Here is a 13,714-nt window from a genome sequence, read left to right as displayed (position 1 = left end):
ATTATGAAATAAATTATTGCCATGAAAAAAAATAATTTTGAAAATAAGTAACTGATGCCAGTGAGACCAGTTTTCATTAACTTACTTTAAAAATTGGATTTTTGGAGGCAGAAATTTTCAGCCTTGAGTTAGGAAATATAAAGATCTGTGTAGACACACATACAATTGGAGAGGTTTCCTCTGAAGAGATAACAAATCTGTGCACAGGATTATAAGTATATAAAGCCAACCCCTCCTGTTTAACACTTGTGAAAGAAACAGCTAATAGTCATGAGCATGGTCAATACTCTATCTGTTCAAAAGAAAAACTGAGCTCTTAGAAGTTTCCACAGTTTTGACTTTTAAGCTGGTTCTTTTTGCTGAGCAATAATTGAGATGGTTTTTCATCAAGCCACTGTTAAAATGAACACTGTAGGCAAAAACATATTTAGTTTGGAAATCCATATTATTTTACCGAAGTACAGGCTTCCATTAGAGACGTCCATGCAGCATGCTCAGAACCTCCTGCTCAGGGACTGTGTTGTGCCAAGGAGAGGAGGAGAAGTGGGGAAGAGGAAAAGAGCATAAACAAGACAAGAAAATGAATTCGGGAAGCTGCTGAAGTTTTGTCTTAGCTTCAGGATTGGGCGTAACACCCACTGTGTTCTTAATACCTTCACATTTTATGGGTAATATTCTGAAAAAGGTAGTGGTGGGGATGCAAATTACACCTCACTTTAAGGCAGAGCACCCCTCTGGAGAATAAAAGGCAGAGCTTCACTGTGCTGCGTGCAGGAATAAAGCAGCTTTAATGCAACGCTTCCATTCAGCACTGAGGGCAAGTGCTGAATGAGTGCTCTTACCAGATCCTCTTAACAATCTACTTTCCAGGACTGTCTAATGCTTGTCCTCCGTTAGAAGATCTCTTGATATAATTTATGAGGTGGTAATTTTCATTATCCAAATCTTATTTCCCCTTTCCTCCTCCCAAATTTCCACTGAAGGGTCCTTAAAGCCCGAGTCCACCCATTGGTGTAATGCCCAATTTTGGAAATTTATGTTTAAAAAGGAAAATTACAGCTACGTTAACAAGAAAACAAGGCTGCTTTCTGGTTTTTTTAGAGCTATGGAACAGTAAAAACAACACGCCGAACTGAACTTTTTCAGCCTTTCTGTGCTTAAGAAAAAAAATCCAATGAAAATATTTCATTTTGGATATATGTAAGAAAAGTGAAGGAAATTTAAAAGTAATAAAAGGAAAAAATAGGAAGATGAGAAGGACAGAGCCCTTTTACCTATAAGGGACTTCCCTTGGATGTGAGGATAGAGGTCCACTTCCCACCTCAGCATAAAAACCGAGCACAGTAGTGTGTGTTAAATACCCCACTCAGAAATATTCCGGAATGCTTTGCTCTCAATCTACTTTGTTAACGTCACATACTTGGAATAAATAATGAACTGGGGCTAGAACCAAGCTTTTCTACTTCTCTAATGACTTAACTATTCTGCCCTGCAGGGTAGATTTCTCACTGTAAGTTTTATGAAGCAACCTAACACACATTCCCATAACTTTTTCCAGCCAAAACTATTCAGCAAATCTATCCTGAATTCACAAATAGTTTTGCAAGCACCAAAGCTACATCAACCCAGCTAATTTACTGCTTGCTGAATCAAATGGCTGATGCTATTTGCAACTGTCTCCACAGTGTTCCCAGAACTCGCTGCCAAAAAGAGGAGGGAGCTGAAGGAAGCAGAACTCAACACCTGTTCTTCGTAGGCAACTTTGCTACTTTAACATCACGACTGTAATTAAGAAGATCAGTTTGGAGCCATTCTGCCTACAGATTTTGAATTCTGTAAGGAAAAGTAAAGACATACCTCTCCCCTCAACAATAACCACTACCAAATCCTTCTGTGACAGTAACGCCACAAATAAAAGAAAGAAAAATCCTATGAATAAGCTTTTTTACTTCTATCTACAGTTTTAAAATTGTTTTTCTTTCAACAGCTCTCTGGCTCCCTGGAGAGTATTATGGGATACTCATCTAAATCACTCGAAAACTCTGCCTCACCCTGGCTGGACCAAGGAACTGAGCCACTGTTTTTGTGATTACTGAGGACAAGTTAGTCTCCAGCCAGTGCAATGAAAGCAACTGATGTTTGTACAAGTCTCTCCTAGTTCTCCTTGGGGTAAGCACATCGACTTTGTAGCTTTTGTCTTTTTGTTGTTGTTTTTTAATTGTTACTGAAAAATCAGAGAACAAATGAGAGAATATAAAACCTGCACAATCTGTATGAGCACCACTTCTAAACTAAGCCATACTTAACATTACAGTACTTTGATATCCCATGTGATTTGTAAATCTTAAGGCAAATGTACCGCAATTATGACAATACTATCAAAAAATATAACAGCAAAAAGAAACAGCAATATCCACTCTCAGCTCCTAAGCTATCAATGTTCTAAGGATAATAGTAGGAGTCCTTATTCAGTTAGGGCAAGACTTGAAAGAACTCAATGGACTATGTATAAAAGAAAAATGTTCTTTTGAAAAATGTTCTTTTCCACAAAAAAAGCTCATCTACCATGACTGAGGCATATTTTGGAACAAGTGAGATTTGACTTTAAGAAAATCCTGAAGAGAAATAAAGCATCATCACCTTTGCAATAAGAATGTTAGACATTCACTGTATCTGTGAAGCAACTAATAATGAAAGCCTGGAACAAGCTACCAGTTTGATTTTAAAAAATTGAAAGAAAACATGCAATTCTCAGCAAATTAAAAATACTGAAATCCTAACACGCACTACAATGGGTGAATAATCACATAAGAAAAAATAAATCTTGATCTGAGCTTTAAAAACTCACTAATAAGGTAATTGACAGCATTTTGGTATATATCACAATAACTTTTCTGTTTCAGGCAAATAGGTATTTTCAGAAACACACTATTTCACCTTACATTTACAAATGCATACACATTTTGAAAGAGAATATGTGCACAGATAAACACACTGACTCATGGATACATGCATCATTTCTGTTATTTATGTAAATTATATATACTGTATGTTCTGTTTCTTTAAACTCTAGCATACAGATTACACAATCTGCCCTCAAAATCTACAACTGTTAAAAAGCAAATATATAGCTTTATCCAGCTGGACATTATAAATATACTAGGCACCCTCATACAGCTTATGTAAATAGAGACAAAGACATGCTTGTGTATTCATTTAAAGAACTACAGCTTTTGTATTTTAATTATTCCTGCTAGCAAGAAACGTATAAGGGATTGTACCACCCTTCTGCATGGCATCCTATGTAAATGAGTCCAGTGCATTTATAAATATGGATGTGGTAGACCCCCAAACAACACAGTACCTGCTGTCTATCCAACCGCATCCTTTTTGCAGCATTTCTGCTTTCACTCTCGCAGGCGGAAGCCAGGATACTCTCTGCAACTGCTGAAGTAAGGTGTGAGGGAATAGGTCGTGACTATGAGAGAAAAAAGAAACACAGAAATTATTTCTAGCATAATCCACGATATCCTTCTTCAAAGCACACAATACCGTCACCTAGGCAGGAAAGTCCGCTCATTGAAATGTAGTTTATACCAACAAAACAGGGAAATGGAACTTGTAAAGATGAAAAATGAAACTAGTTAGATGTTAAAGCTGCAGCTGATCCATAGATCCATGAGAAGCCCTTTCCCCCCACAGCTCTATTGTCCAGTGTGTTTAGTCTGGCTCATTAAGCTGTACTTTGAACAGACAGTGGCATATTCTCTGCGTTCCAGCAGCACCCTGGCCGTCTGATTCTTGTTAAGAAAACGGAAAGGCTTTTTATCCTGTACAGCATGTGACAGAGATGAGTAGTGGTTTTTTATAGTCATAAAAAAACAAAACAAAAAACCCCAAGTGATAGGGTTGAAACATCACTCAAAACATAACAGATTGTCAGAACATTTCAGAGCAGTCTCAATCTGTAGTATATGAATATTTGCATTCCTTGCTACAACATGAATGATGTGATTAAAATGACTTAAAAAAAAAATATGTTTTTCTTTTGATAATGCCAGCCTTCCAACAATGTACATATTTTGTGGTTCAACTAGATATGGTTCATTTTTTCTGATTCAAAACCTCTCATTACTAATTTTATAGCATTTACATGTTTCAGGTTAAAGGTGCAATGAATCGCAAAAAAACAAGGGAATGCTAAAATCCATTGTTGGTTATGAACTCCAATATTGTCTTCCCTACCAGTGCATTAAGAAGAATATTTACACACTTTTTTCCCCTAATTACATGCAAAACAATTTTTCTGAAAGATGAAGCTCACAATAAAACTCATCTTCTTCATTAATATACAAAGATATATCTGAATTACCAAGAAAATATAGAAAATGGGGATCATAACACAGATACTGATATACATACAAGCCCATTCCAGAGACTGCAACTTACTGAACGGGTTGTGAACTTCCATAAATTTTGAAAGCTTCATGGAACTCAAAAGTGCTATGTAAATTTATACCTACTGAGGAACTGGCCATATATGTGGAGGTTTTGGCGTGGTGTTGTTGTTGTTTGATTTTTTGGATTTTTTTAGAGAGTTATACCTTCTTACTCCTAAAAGCATAAATATGAACCTGCTATGAAATGTCACTGAGTTTTGGAAGCAAGTTTTGAAGTATTCCCATTCAGTTCTTAGACAACCTTAGAACAGATTCATTATGTTGGCTGAACTGATTTTATGGTTTTTATAACATTCCCGAAACTGAGGAGCCAACCATTACAAATATTACATTTTTACCTTTAAGAATTAAACTCCATTTATTGACTTTGGATGTGCTCTGCAGAATGCCAGGTTTTTATCTGACACTGTACTTTCTCTAATGCATGGGACCACAGTCTGTTTCAGACCAGAAGCTGAACCAGCTTTTAGAGATAGACAGGGATTTATGGGTCTCCCTCACTAGTGCAATAGCTTTATTTCTCCCCACTCATCCAAGAGCAAGCTCTCTGGCATCAGTGTAACAGCTGTGTAAGAAAGACAATAAGAGGCTGCAACACAATAAAATATACTTGGATTGATCTGACAGAACAAATTATTGAACTTCTTTCCAGTTTGCACAATAATGCATTCCCATCCACTTTTGAAAATAAATCAGTCTAAGAGATGAGGGACGCTGATGTTAAACCCTGCTGTCATTACAGAAGTTAACAGTACAGTACAAGCAGACACCTTCCTCAGAGCTCCAGAGGAGGGAGGAAGTCCTTGGGGAAGGTTTTCAATGACAGAACATTATATTTATTATTCTGCCTCCCTAGAATGGTGATGTTACTCTGAATACATTATTGCATCACTTAGCCACACTAGATCCCTCCCTGTATTTGGTGGCCAAGTATCACTGTACATGCCACTGTTTTGTGTATATTCAAGGTACATTGGCTACGTTGGCTGAATGGAAGTCTTGGTGTGGTCCTCTAGCAGTGGCCATACAATGAGGTTCTTGAAAATGGTAAGTAAACACCTGGATAATTCCTCCAGCTCAGGGCTTTAATTAGAGCTATATCCTTACCTATACATCAATGGATTTTTAGAAGGTGACATATGAGTCAAAAAAACATACTTTCTGAACAACAAGTAAAATGAACACAAGTTACTCCAGCTGCTTTGTTTATGGGAGAGAATAGGTTTATTGAAGTGTTTTATAAAATAAAAAATAAAGAGTTACCATAAAAATCAAGCAAGCAGTCACGTGCTTTTCTCTGAAAAGGAGCGCAGTAGTTATGTGTTCACTGTTGAAATATTGAATTAAAAATTAGTACCTGCAAAAATGAGGAAATCTCCAAGTAATGGAGTATCTTCCTCTTGAAATGTGTGTTAACCCATAATTTCTCTCACTCATCACTGCAGCTGGCTGTTGATATGTTCATGTCAAGAACTATCTAGAGTGAACCTTAGGGAGAATGTAATGAATGCATGGTTGAGTCACCTGGGGAGTAAAATACTGTAACAAAGCACAGGAGAAGAATCATCTGGTTAAGGTTCAGGTTCTATCAGCTTAACTCAGGCAGAGCACTAGTTTGGCATTGACTGAGAAGACGAATGCAGTCCTCTGTCACTAGCAGCAGAGCTGTTAAAAAGATTTTCTGTTCCATGAAGTGCCATATCTGTGAAATGTCAAAAAGATCAATTTTGAAAAGCCTTGCCTAAGAGGAAAAAAATGCTTTGAAATAACCACTTTTTAAAAGATGTTGTTAGATAAACTGAATTAATAGCCACATCTTCTAAGCTCAGAGGCCCCTTCTGGCTTAGCTTAACTTCTTCATCTTCTATACTTCTGATTATTCATGATCTCTCTCATGACGACCAGCTATAAAACCATGTCTGTAAGAAGCTCAAGCATCCCAGTCCTTGTGGGGTTCTGAACATTTCTCAACTCCCTATCCGAGTGAGACACAAAGGCCTTGGGAAACATGGCAAAAGCACCATCATTCAATTCTACAGAAAGGAGCCTGCAGATCTCAGCCAAACCAACGTTTTCTGGGTTCCTAGGACCCCTTCTGCAGAGCTGAGAGCTGGTTCCTGCGTGTTTGGGACTACAGCAGGAAATGTGGGATCCAAGGAGTCCTTATTTCCAAGGGCTCCCAAGCTCCCTCTGCAATCCCTGGATCCACAAACTGCCGCTGGACTAGCAGGAAACTAGGTTTCATTTTACTGGAGCATGTCAAAACAGAAAACCTTTGACAAACTAACATTTCTTAAAGGAAAAAAAATTCCTGACCAGCTGTAACTGGCAGAATGCACCTCGTGTTGTTTGATACATAACATTCACAGCTCCAGTCTGGTATTTCTTTCACTTGACAGCGATGTAAAGCAGGAAATAACTATACTGGAACTACCCGTGTGTGAAACAACAGAAAAGAAGCAAACCTCTAAACTTCAGTCTACCAAACAAGCAACTCATATGGCAAAATTAGAAGGCAGGATAACATTTTTGTCATTTTGAAACAATGACAGAGAGAAAAGAGGCAGGTGAAAATTTTATAGTGACTTTCAGGTGAAGAGATGAATAAAACGTAGAGGGAATCTGGTAAACAGCTTAATACAGACCTTCTGAGAAGACTACATGCCTCTGTCCATCACACAGCAGCAGTATACAGAATTCCTTCGTATTTACTTGGCAACACAATACTGCTTGTGACTGCACTAAACCAGCAGCCATGTTTTGAATACACATCGTTCTTTGGTTTTGTACGTCTCTTCAGCTGACGTGCAACCAACATTCAGCCTCTAACACAATGTAGATGAAGAGCATTTTGACAAAAGATGTAAGGGGAACCTGCTAGATTTCATGTACATTCGGATGCCTCTGTTTTTAACATCTTTTGAAGCAACTGATATTCAGGAAGTGGCTGAAATTCCCTCAGTAGCCCAAGGGAGATGACCAACCACCACCAGTCCTCTCATATTTGAAACTGCATTTCAAGGCAATTTAAACCCGATTCCTGAGACCACCACAGAGCCTGTAGATGACGATGATGACAAAGCAACAAGCACACTTAACCACCATATTGGACAGGAACATTTGCATGGTTTTAAGAGAAATCATTTTTGTGCAAATTGATAGGAGACTTCACACACTCATCCCTTTATCTCTTTCTGAAGAGTGTACAAATTATTGACAGATATACTTATGCAGATTTCTTAATGAAAAATCAAATTAGCTGATACTTCTCTGTAGCCAAATAACTGTTGGTCTGCTTTAAAGAACATTAAAGCTAATGAAGATCCTTCCAGGCTTTGGTGGTCTTTAGACCTGGCTCTCAACAATCAAAGTGTCTCACAACAAGTCTTTCTGGAGTCATGGAGTAGTCCTGCAAGGTTGCTGATTTTTTAGTAGTTGAAATCAGAAATCCTTGGCCCAGATTCTCTAGAAATTAGCTCTATTAGTAAAATCTCTGATTCCATAACATAAATGAGACTAGCACTTTCAATATCCTGTAAAATACCTATTTGCAGTACACCAACTGTATACAGTATCATCAGGTCTTCTGTTTAAAGTAAGGTACCTTGGCAGTATCTTCACAGGAAACATAAAATACCCTTTTTGGCATATTCACACAAGTCCTGTATTTCTATACAGAATCTAAAAATCTGCTGTACAAATGTACATTTTTGATATACATCAAAATTATTGATATAATAGATGGATTATATTTCGGTCTAAACCACTAGGAGCAGTATATTCACCAAAAAGAAGTTTGCAATCTGCTGTACATGCTGTCCTCCTGTGGTTAGAGGTCTGTTGGCTCTAAAGTTACTACCTTGGCAATTTTTGTGAGATCCAGTATTTGCTTATAAACAAAAGCCAAAGTTGTCATAGTCTAGATACTCTTACACATGTTACACCAGTCTGACTCAGTTCAGCTATTTATTATGTCAGATAATGGACACATATGCACACCTGCTAAAATGCCAAACTTTATAACCTGACATTCGTGCACAGATACTACCTTTTAGTTTAGGCCAATTAACACTGAAAAGGAGATCTTTCAGTATAAACATACGAGTTCCTTCATTTTATTCATGGAGACTCTGATATAAATGTATGAACTCTAACATAAATGTGTGAATGAGAAAATATTTTAACTATGACTCAAACTTGAAAAAAAGAATAATTCCAAATTTTCCAAAGTGATTGGGCATCCGAAGGTGAAGATGAATGCCTAAGATGCCTCACTGACAGTAACCAAGTTTTTCCAGAGGTACCACTAAGCATTTCTTTGCATGTTGGACACCTAACAACATGATACTCCCTAGTGCTCTCCTGCATGGCAGCTTTTTCCTCAGGTATCGTAAGACCAGTTCATTTCCAAAAGGAAATATTGCAAATATGCCACAACTCTTTCATAATAACTTAAGAACTAACACCATGTGTTAAAATCCCCAAAATCTTTATAACAGTACGCAATACCTAAATAGCATTTTTTTCATAGAAAACACCCAAAATAGTTTACAAGACGGTACACATCATTATCTTCAAATGAGATTTTTAATTCAGTGTGATGCAGTGAAATGTATGACACAGAACTGTCCTACACTGCAAGTTACAGAGGATTCAGAAACCTTTCCACAGAGTATTCTTAAATTTACAGACTGAAGTACAGTACTGCACTCTATTGGATGTACTTTTATAATTGTTAGTTAGTACAGAATAGTGAAATATGAACAACCGGACTGGCATTTTAATGCTTGTAGTTTCAGTCTAATGCACTGCATTTCAGACTGGGTTTTGATATATTTTGCTCAGTCTTGCAGTCTTGTGATAAATACTCGATTGTAACACCTACTAAGGAATGCAAAGAAATAACTAGAAATATTTTCTTAAATTGCAGAAGAGGCTTTTTAAAATGTTCAGTGATGTTCACATTACTTTTTCAAGTTTTCAGCTTTAAAGTACATCTAATTGAAACATTGCGTGTTACACCTTGATTATGACAGCACCTAAATGTATCCATATATATCTTAACACATCCATATTCCTGTCTAAATGTTAAGCAAGTGACACATTCCCATCAACCACCGTTCTGCTGCTGCTGCTGCCACTGCTGTGCCTTCATACAGGGCTAAGTCCAAGAGCAGTTTCAGTGGGGCTAGTGGGAATTTTAAATGACTTATGTGAACAACAGAAAGAAGATCCATCTGACTTTATCCACCTAAAACTCAAGTATTTTTGTTTAAACTAGTCATCTAGGCTTCCTTTTGGTTTCAATCAGACAGGTATCTGCAGAAGTTGACTCATGAGACAGCTGGGGATGAATCTCTCTGGATTGCTTCATCTAAGTGCTTCACCGATTGCCGAGGGAGCCCGAGTCACCTTATTTCTCTAGCAAACTTAGGTAAGATTACCTCTATCCCAAATTTATCTGGTATTTCAGAGTGACAGAGCACCCCAGGAATCATCATGCTGAACTAATTCCTTCTGAGTTAGGAGGGGATTGGATTGGACACTCCAACACCAAACAGTTTACTAGCAAAACTCCAGAGGACTGGAAAAACTGAGTTTGATTTAACATTATTTCCTTTTTCCCCTAAACAAATACACTGACCTGGCTCCCTACCCATATGCTGCTGGCACAAACCAGCTAATCAAGTAACATTGCAGCAGAGGTCTCAATCACAGCATAAGAAAAACTGACATATTTACTACTTTTTTTCTGATTTCAAGCTTACAAGTAATCAGGGTGAACATTCTTTTACCCCAGGGGTTTTTTTTGTTCATAAAAAAGGGATTTTTTTTCTATATCAGAACTTATTGACATTTTGGAGGGGATTGTTTTTCTTCTAAATTCAATAAAAATGTGAAACAAATGTCAAAATTGCATTCCTATCATTTCCTCTCTCAAAGAATGTAAAAGACTAATTACTATCAGGTTGCTAGGTATTTTTAATTTTTTAGTTTTCATTCTTTTTCCAAATATCATGCCTTTTTCAAGGCTGACTTCTTCACATTTTCCAAGGTTACTGGAAAAAGTGTAACTTCTTCTCCCACTCACTTTTCCGAAGTTGCCTATGCTAGCAAAAGTTATTGAAAAGCAAAAGGTATCATCTGAGAGGGATGTAAAAGACAGTTCTGAAAAATCAGATCAGCATTCACTTAACTGTTCTTTGGGGGAAAAGATATTTAAGAGCATTAGGGAAAGTGTTTCTAAAAAAAAATATTTTTTTTAAGGATTTGTGAGACGTAATGCAAAAAGGCAAAGTTTGTCAGAGAGTAGCTTTGCCCTTTTTCAACCAGGTTGCCCATCAGACTTACATAACCTAACCACTGTCTAAGAAGGGTGAGATGCTTAGAAAGGAAAGTGACCAGTCAACAGAATTTGGGGTATAGCACAAAGCAACAATTTTATTATTATTTGTAGATCTTCATGTAACTGTTCTTGTGATCATTTTCTTAATGCTTCCCAGCTTATTAATCAAGATTAGGTGTGCATCCCTGGACCAATGGACCCTCATCTTCCAGAACATGTTTATGACTGTCCCAGCCATAAAAGGCCTGGATGACTGAAAAGCCATGTGACTGCGAGGGCAGCTGAATTATTCAGCACTAAATTCAGTAAATAATGAAAGCTTCCTGTCTCTAAAGCTAAAACTTAAAAACAGGCTAGATATCTATCCTGAGAAATCTTAATGAGGCCAATTTCAGAAAACATACCCCCTTGTGAAAACCAGTCCCCACAGAAGCTGCTCAATCACAATACAGAAGCACTCCAAGCCACTAGACACATTTAAAACACCTCGATCATATGTGCACAGTTGCAAATCATTAAAACACCTCTCACAGCCAATTGGCGCATCCAAATGACAGAAGCAGTGAAAGATACAGAGCTTAGTTATTTGTTATTGAAGCTGGCAATAGGACAGGAGGAGCTGGGGTGAACAACACTGAGTTCTGAGTGAGGAACTGTCTTCAGGCATAGTGTGATTCTTCTTCTCTGACACATCCAAACTTGTCTTCAGACAATGAAAAGCATTTTTGACTAGCCTTTCCTCTCCAATACATAAGAATACTTTGCTCTTTGATACTACTGCTTTATATGACAGTAGTGCCTAGGAAGGAAGGTTTGCTTTTGCTTAAACAAAAGGAAGAATCTCTTTGTGAATGAGAGTTTACGACCTTGCTCTATCATTGGGATGCAAATAGAAAAAATGGCTTAACTGTGAAAAAGATATTGTAAGATGCAGTTTCAAACTGAATACAGTGAGACTGATGATAGGAGATCATGAAGATGGGAGGAAGCAGATAGTAGAAGGAAAATGTAATTATTAAGTCAATTCAACCTCATTTGATTATTTCTAGCATCTAAAATTTTTCCGGACTGTAACTAAATAAATATATACCACATATCCTCAGCAGCTTTCTACTATCTTTTTTTAATTGGCAGTTTTCTACAGATACAGAGGCTAGGACGAGTCTAAAGGACGGATTTTAAAAACATTAGTGAAACAGGTCATTTGACCATTTGAAGGGGAAAATTCCTCTTGTATAGCACATATAGGTGACAAAACACTTAATGTATATAAAGGAATTCTCATTAATATCAGTCCTTGAGAAAGAGGCAGTAATATATATTTTCTTTTGCTTATGGGCTAAAGAAGAGAAAGAGAAAGAATTTCTTTACGAACATCAAGAACTTGAAGAAGTTCACAAAGCGCTACAGCAGAGTGCAGGTGGAAGCACAACCTAGAGATTCCATCCAAAAGCCAGTGATTTCAGGGCTTGACAAACTTCCCTCCCAATGACAGCTTCTGAGCAAGACCATAGAATTTAGTAAGAGAACATTCTCAACAGTCCATAAGCAAGAGACAACGGGACGAGAAAAACAATCTTACAATTCATGAGAAAAACTTTGACAGTGCCTTGTTGAGGAATATGCTTGTGTCAGAATGCAAATGGCACAAATACAAGCTGAACAGTCAAATGGGGAAAGCATTTCCAATGTAGAAAGGGAGCTCCTCAAAGAAGTATTTGTAACAAGATGCTATGCAAGCTGCCTTGGAGTCCACAGACAACTATCTGTCATAAGTAGAAGCAGAATAATCATAAGCAATCTCTTAAAAATATTAATACTAAGAAACACATTAATTAACAATATGAACACTCATGAGACTGAGCCTTTCCCATTGCCTCAGAGCTAGAACTGGCCTGTTATGCAGCAAGAACTGTCATTTGGGTTACAGATGGCAAATAACTGACAGAAAGAGGCTTCAGGCACGCTTTTTCATCTTTACCATGCAGTCTTACACTAATTTAACTTAGTGTTTACATTTTCTCTTCACTTTACCATATGACGCTGTAGATAGCTGCACTGTTCCACACACAGTCTGAACTGTCATATGCCATATATGAGATTACTCTCTTTTTCTCTTGCAACTAGATACTCAAAATGTAGCATTCTGAACCTGAACAAAATGAAAAACTTGTGTTTAATATGCTTATAGGAAAAGACATCTCCTGTGGAGATTATTATCTGACATCCTATTTAATATAACAACAGTATCACTATTGCTCCTGAGGAGATCATTATCCTGTTTTGCTATATTTGAGGGTAGCACCTTATTCAAATCAACACCAACGTGTCCCTTCACGATTGTTCTGAACAAATGTTATTATCCAGACAAAGCGATTCTTTTCCACTGTCAAAATGGTAAGTACATTTAAAATAATCATACACTCAAGTGCCTCTGTCCATGGTAGCATTTTTAAAACCGACTTATAATCAGGAGATGCTGATACAGTAATTTAGAAATCAGAAAATAATTAAAACCAACAAATGGATACATATTACATTTCAGAATTATTCAAGACATAAACATAAACCACCACTTATTCTCTTAGGAAGTTAATGGGAGCGCCTCCAAAGGCTTTGGATAGTCTTTGGCTTGTGTTCCTACCTGTGAATGGGGAAGCAGGACAAATTTCCCTTCAGGCCCAAGAGGGCTGAAATCTTTGGCATGAGCTCCAGTGCCTTGTCACTTCCATTCATGGGCAGCAAAGTCAATATTTTAGAGGGTAATTTGTTTATTTAGAAAGAAATAAAGCCAATCATAAACGGCCATGGAACATTATAAAAATAGGGAATATTTCTGAACTATAAAGATTGCCTCTTTGGATCATGTTCCTGGTCATCTCTGCTCCTTTTCCCCTCCCAGGAATAA

General features: G+C 37.4%; 1 protein-coding gene across 3 annotated transcripts in view; it reads right to left on the bottom strand.

Annotated features, from left to right (window-relative positions):
- NOL4 (nucleolar protein 4) overlaps positions 1-13,714 on the bottom strand; it is a gene marked incomplete at both ends in the record, with an annotated part of 200,263 nt that overhangs the window by 29,610 nt on the left and 156,939 nt on the right. For all 3 annotated transcript variants that reach the window (XM_082327545.1, XM_082327546.1, XM_082327547.1), the window contains one exon: positions 3,365-3,478. In XM_082327545.1, the coding sequence (XP_082183671.1) occupies positions 3,365-3,478 (114 nt within the window). The remainder of the gene's footprint in view (positions 1-3,364; positions 3,479-13,714) is intronic.

This window comes from Platalea leucorodia (genome assembly GCF_965183815.1).
Source record: "Platalea leucorodia genome assembly, chromosome: 1".
Taxonomy (NCBI): domain Eukaryota; kingdom Metazoa; phylum Chordata; class Aves; order Pelecaniformes; family Threskiornithidae; genus Platalea; species Platalea leucorodia.
The sequence above is the reverse complement of the archived record's forward strand: the minus strand, read 5'-3'. Positions and strand labels throughout refer to the sequence as shown.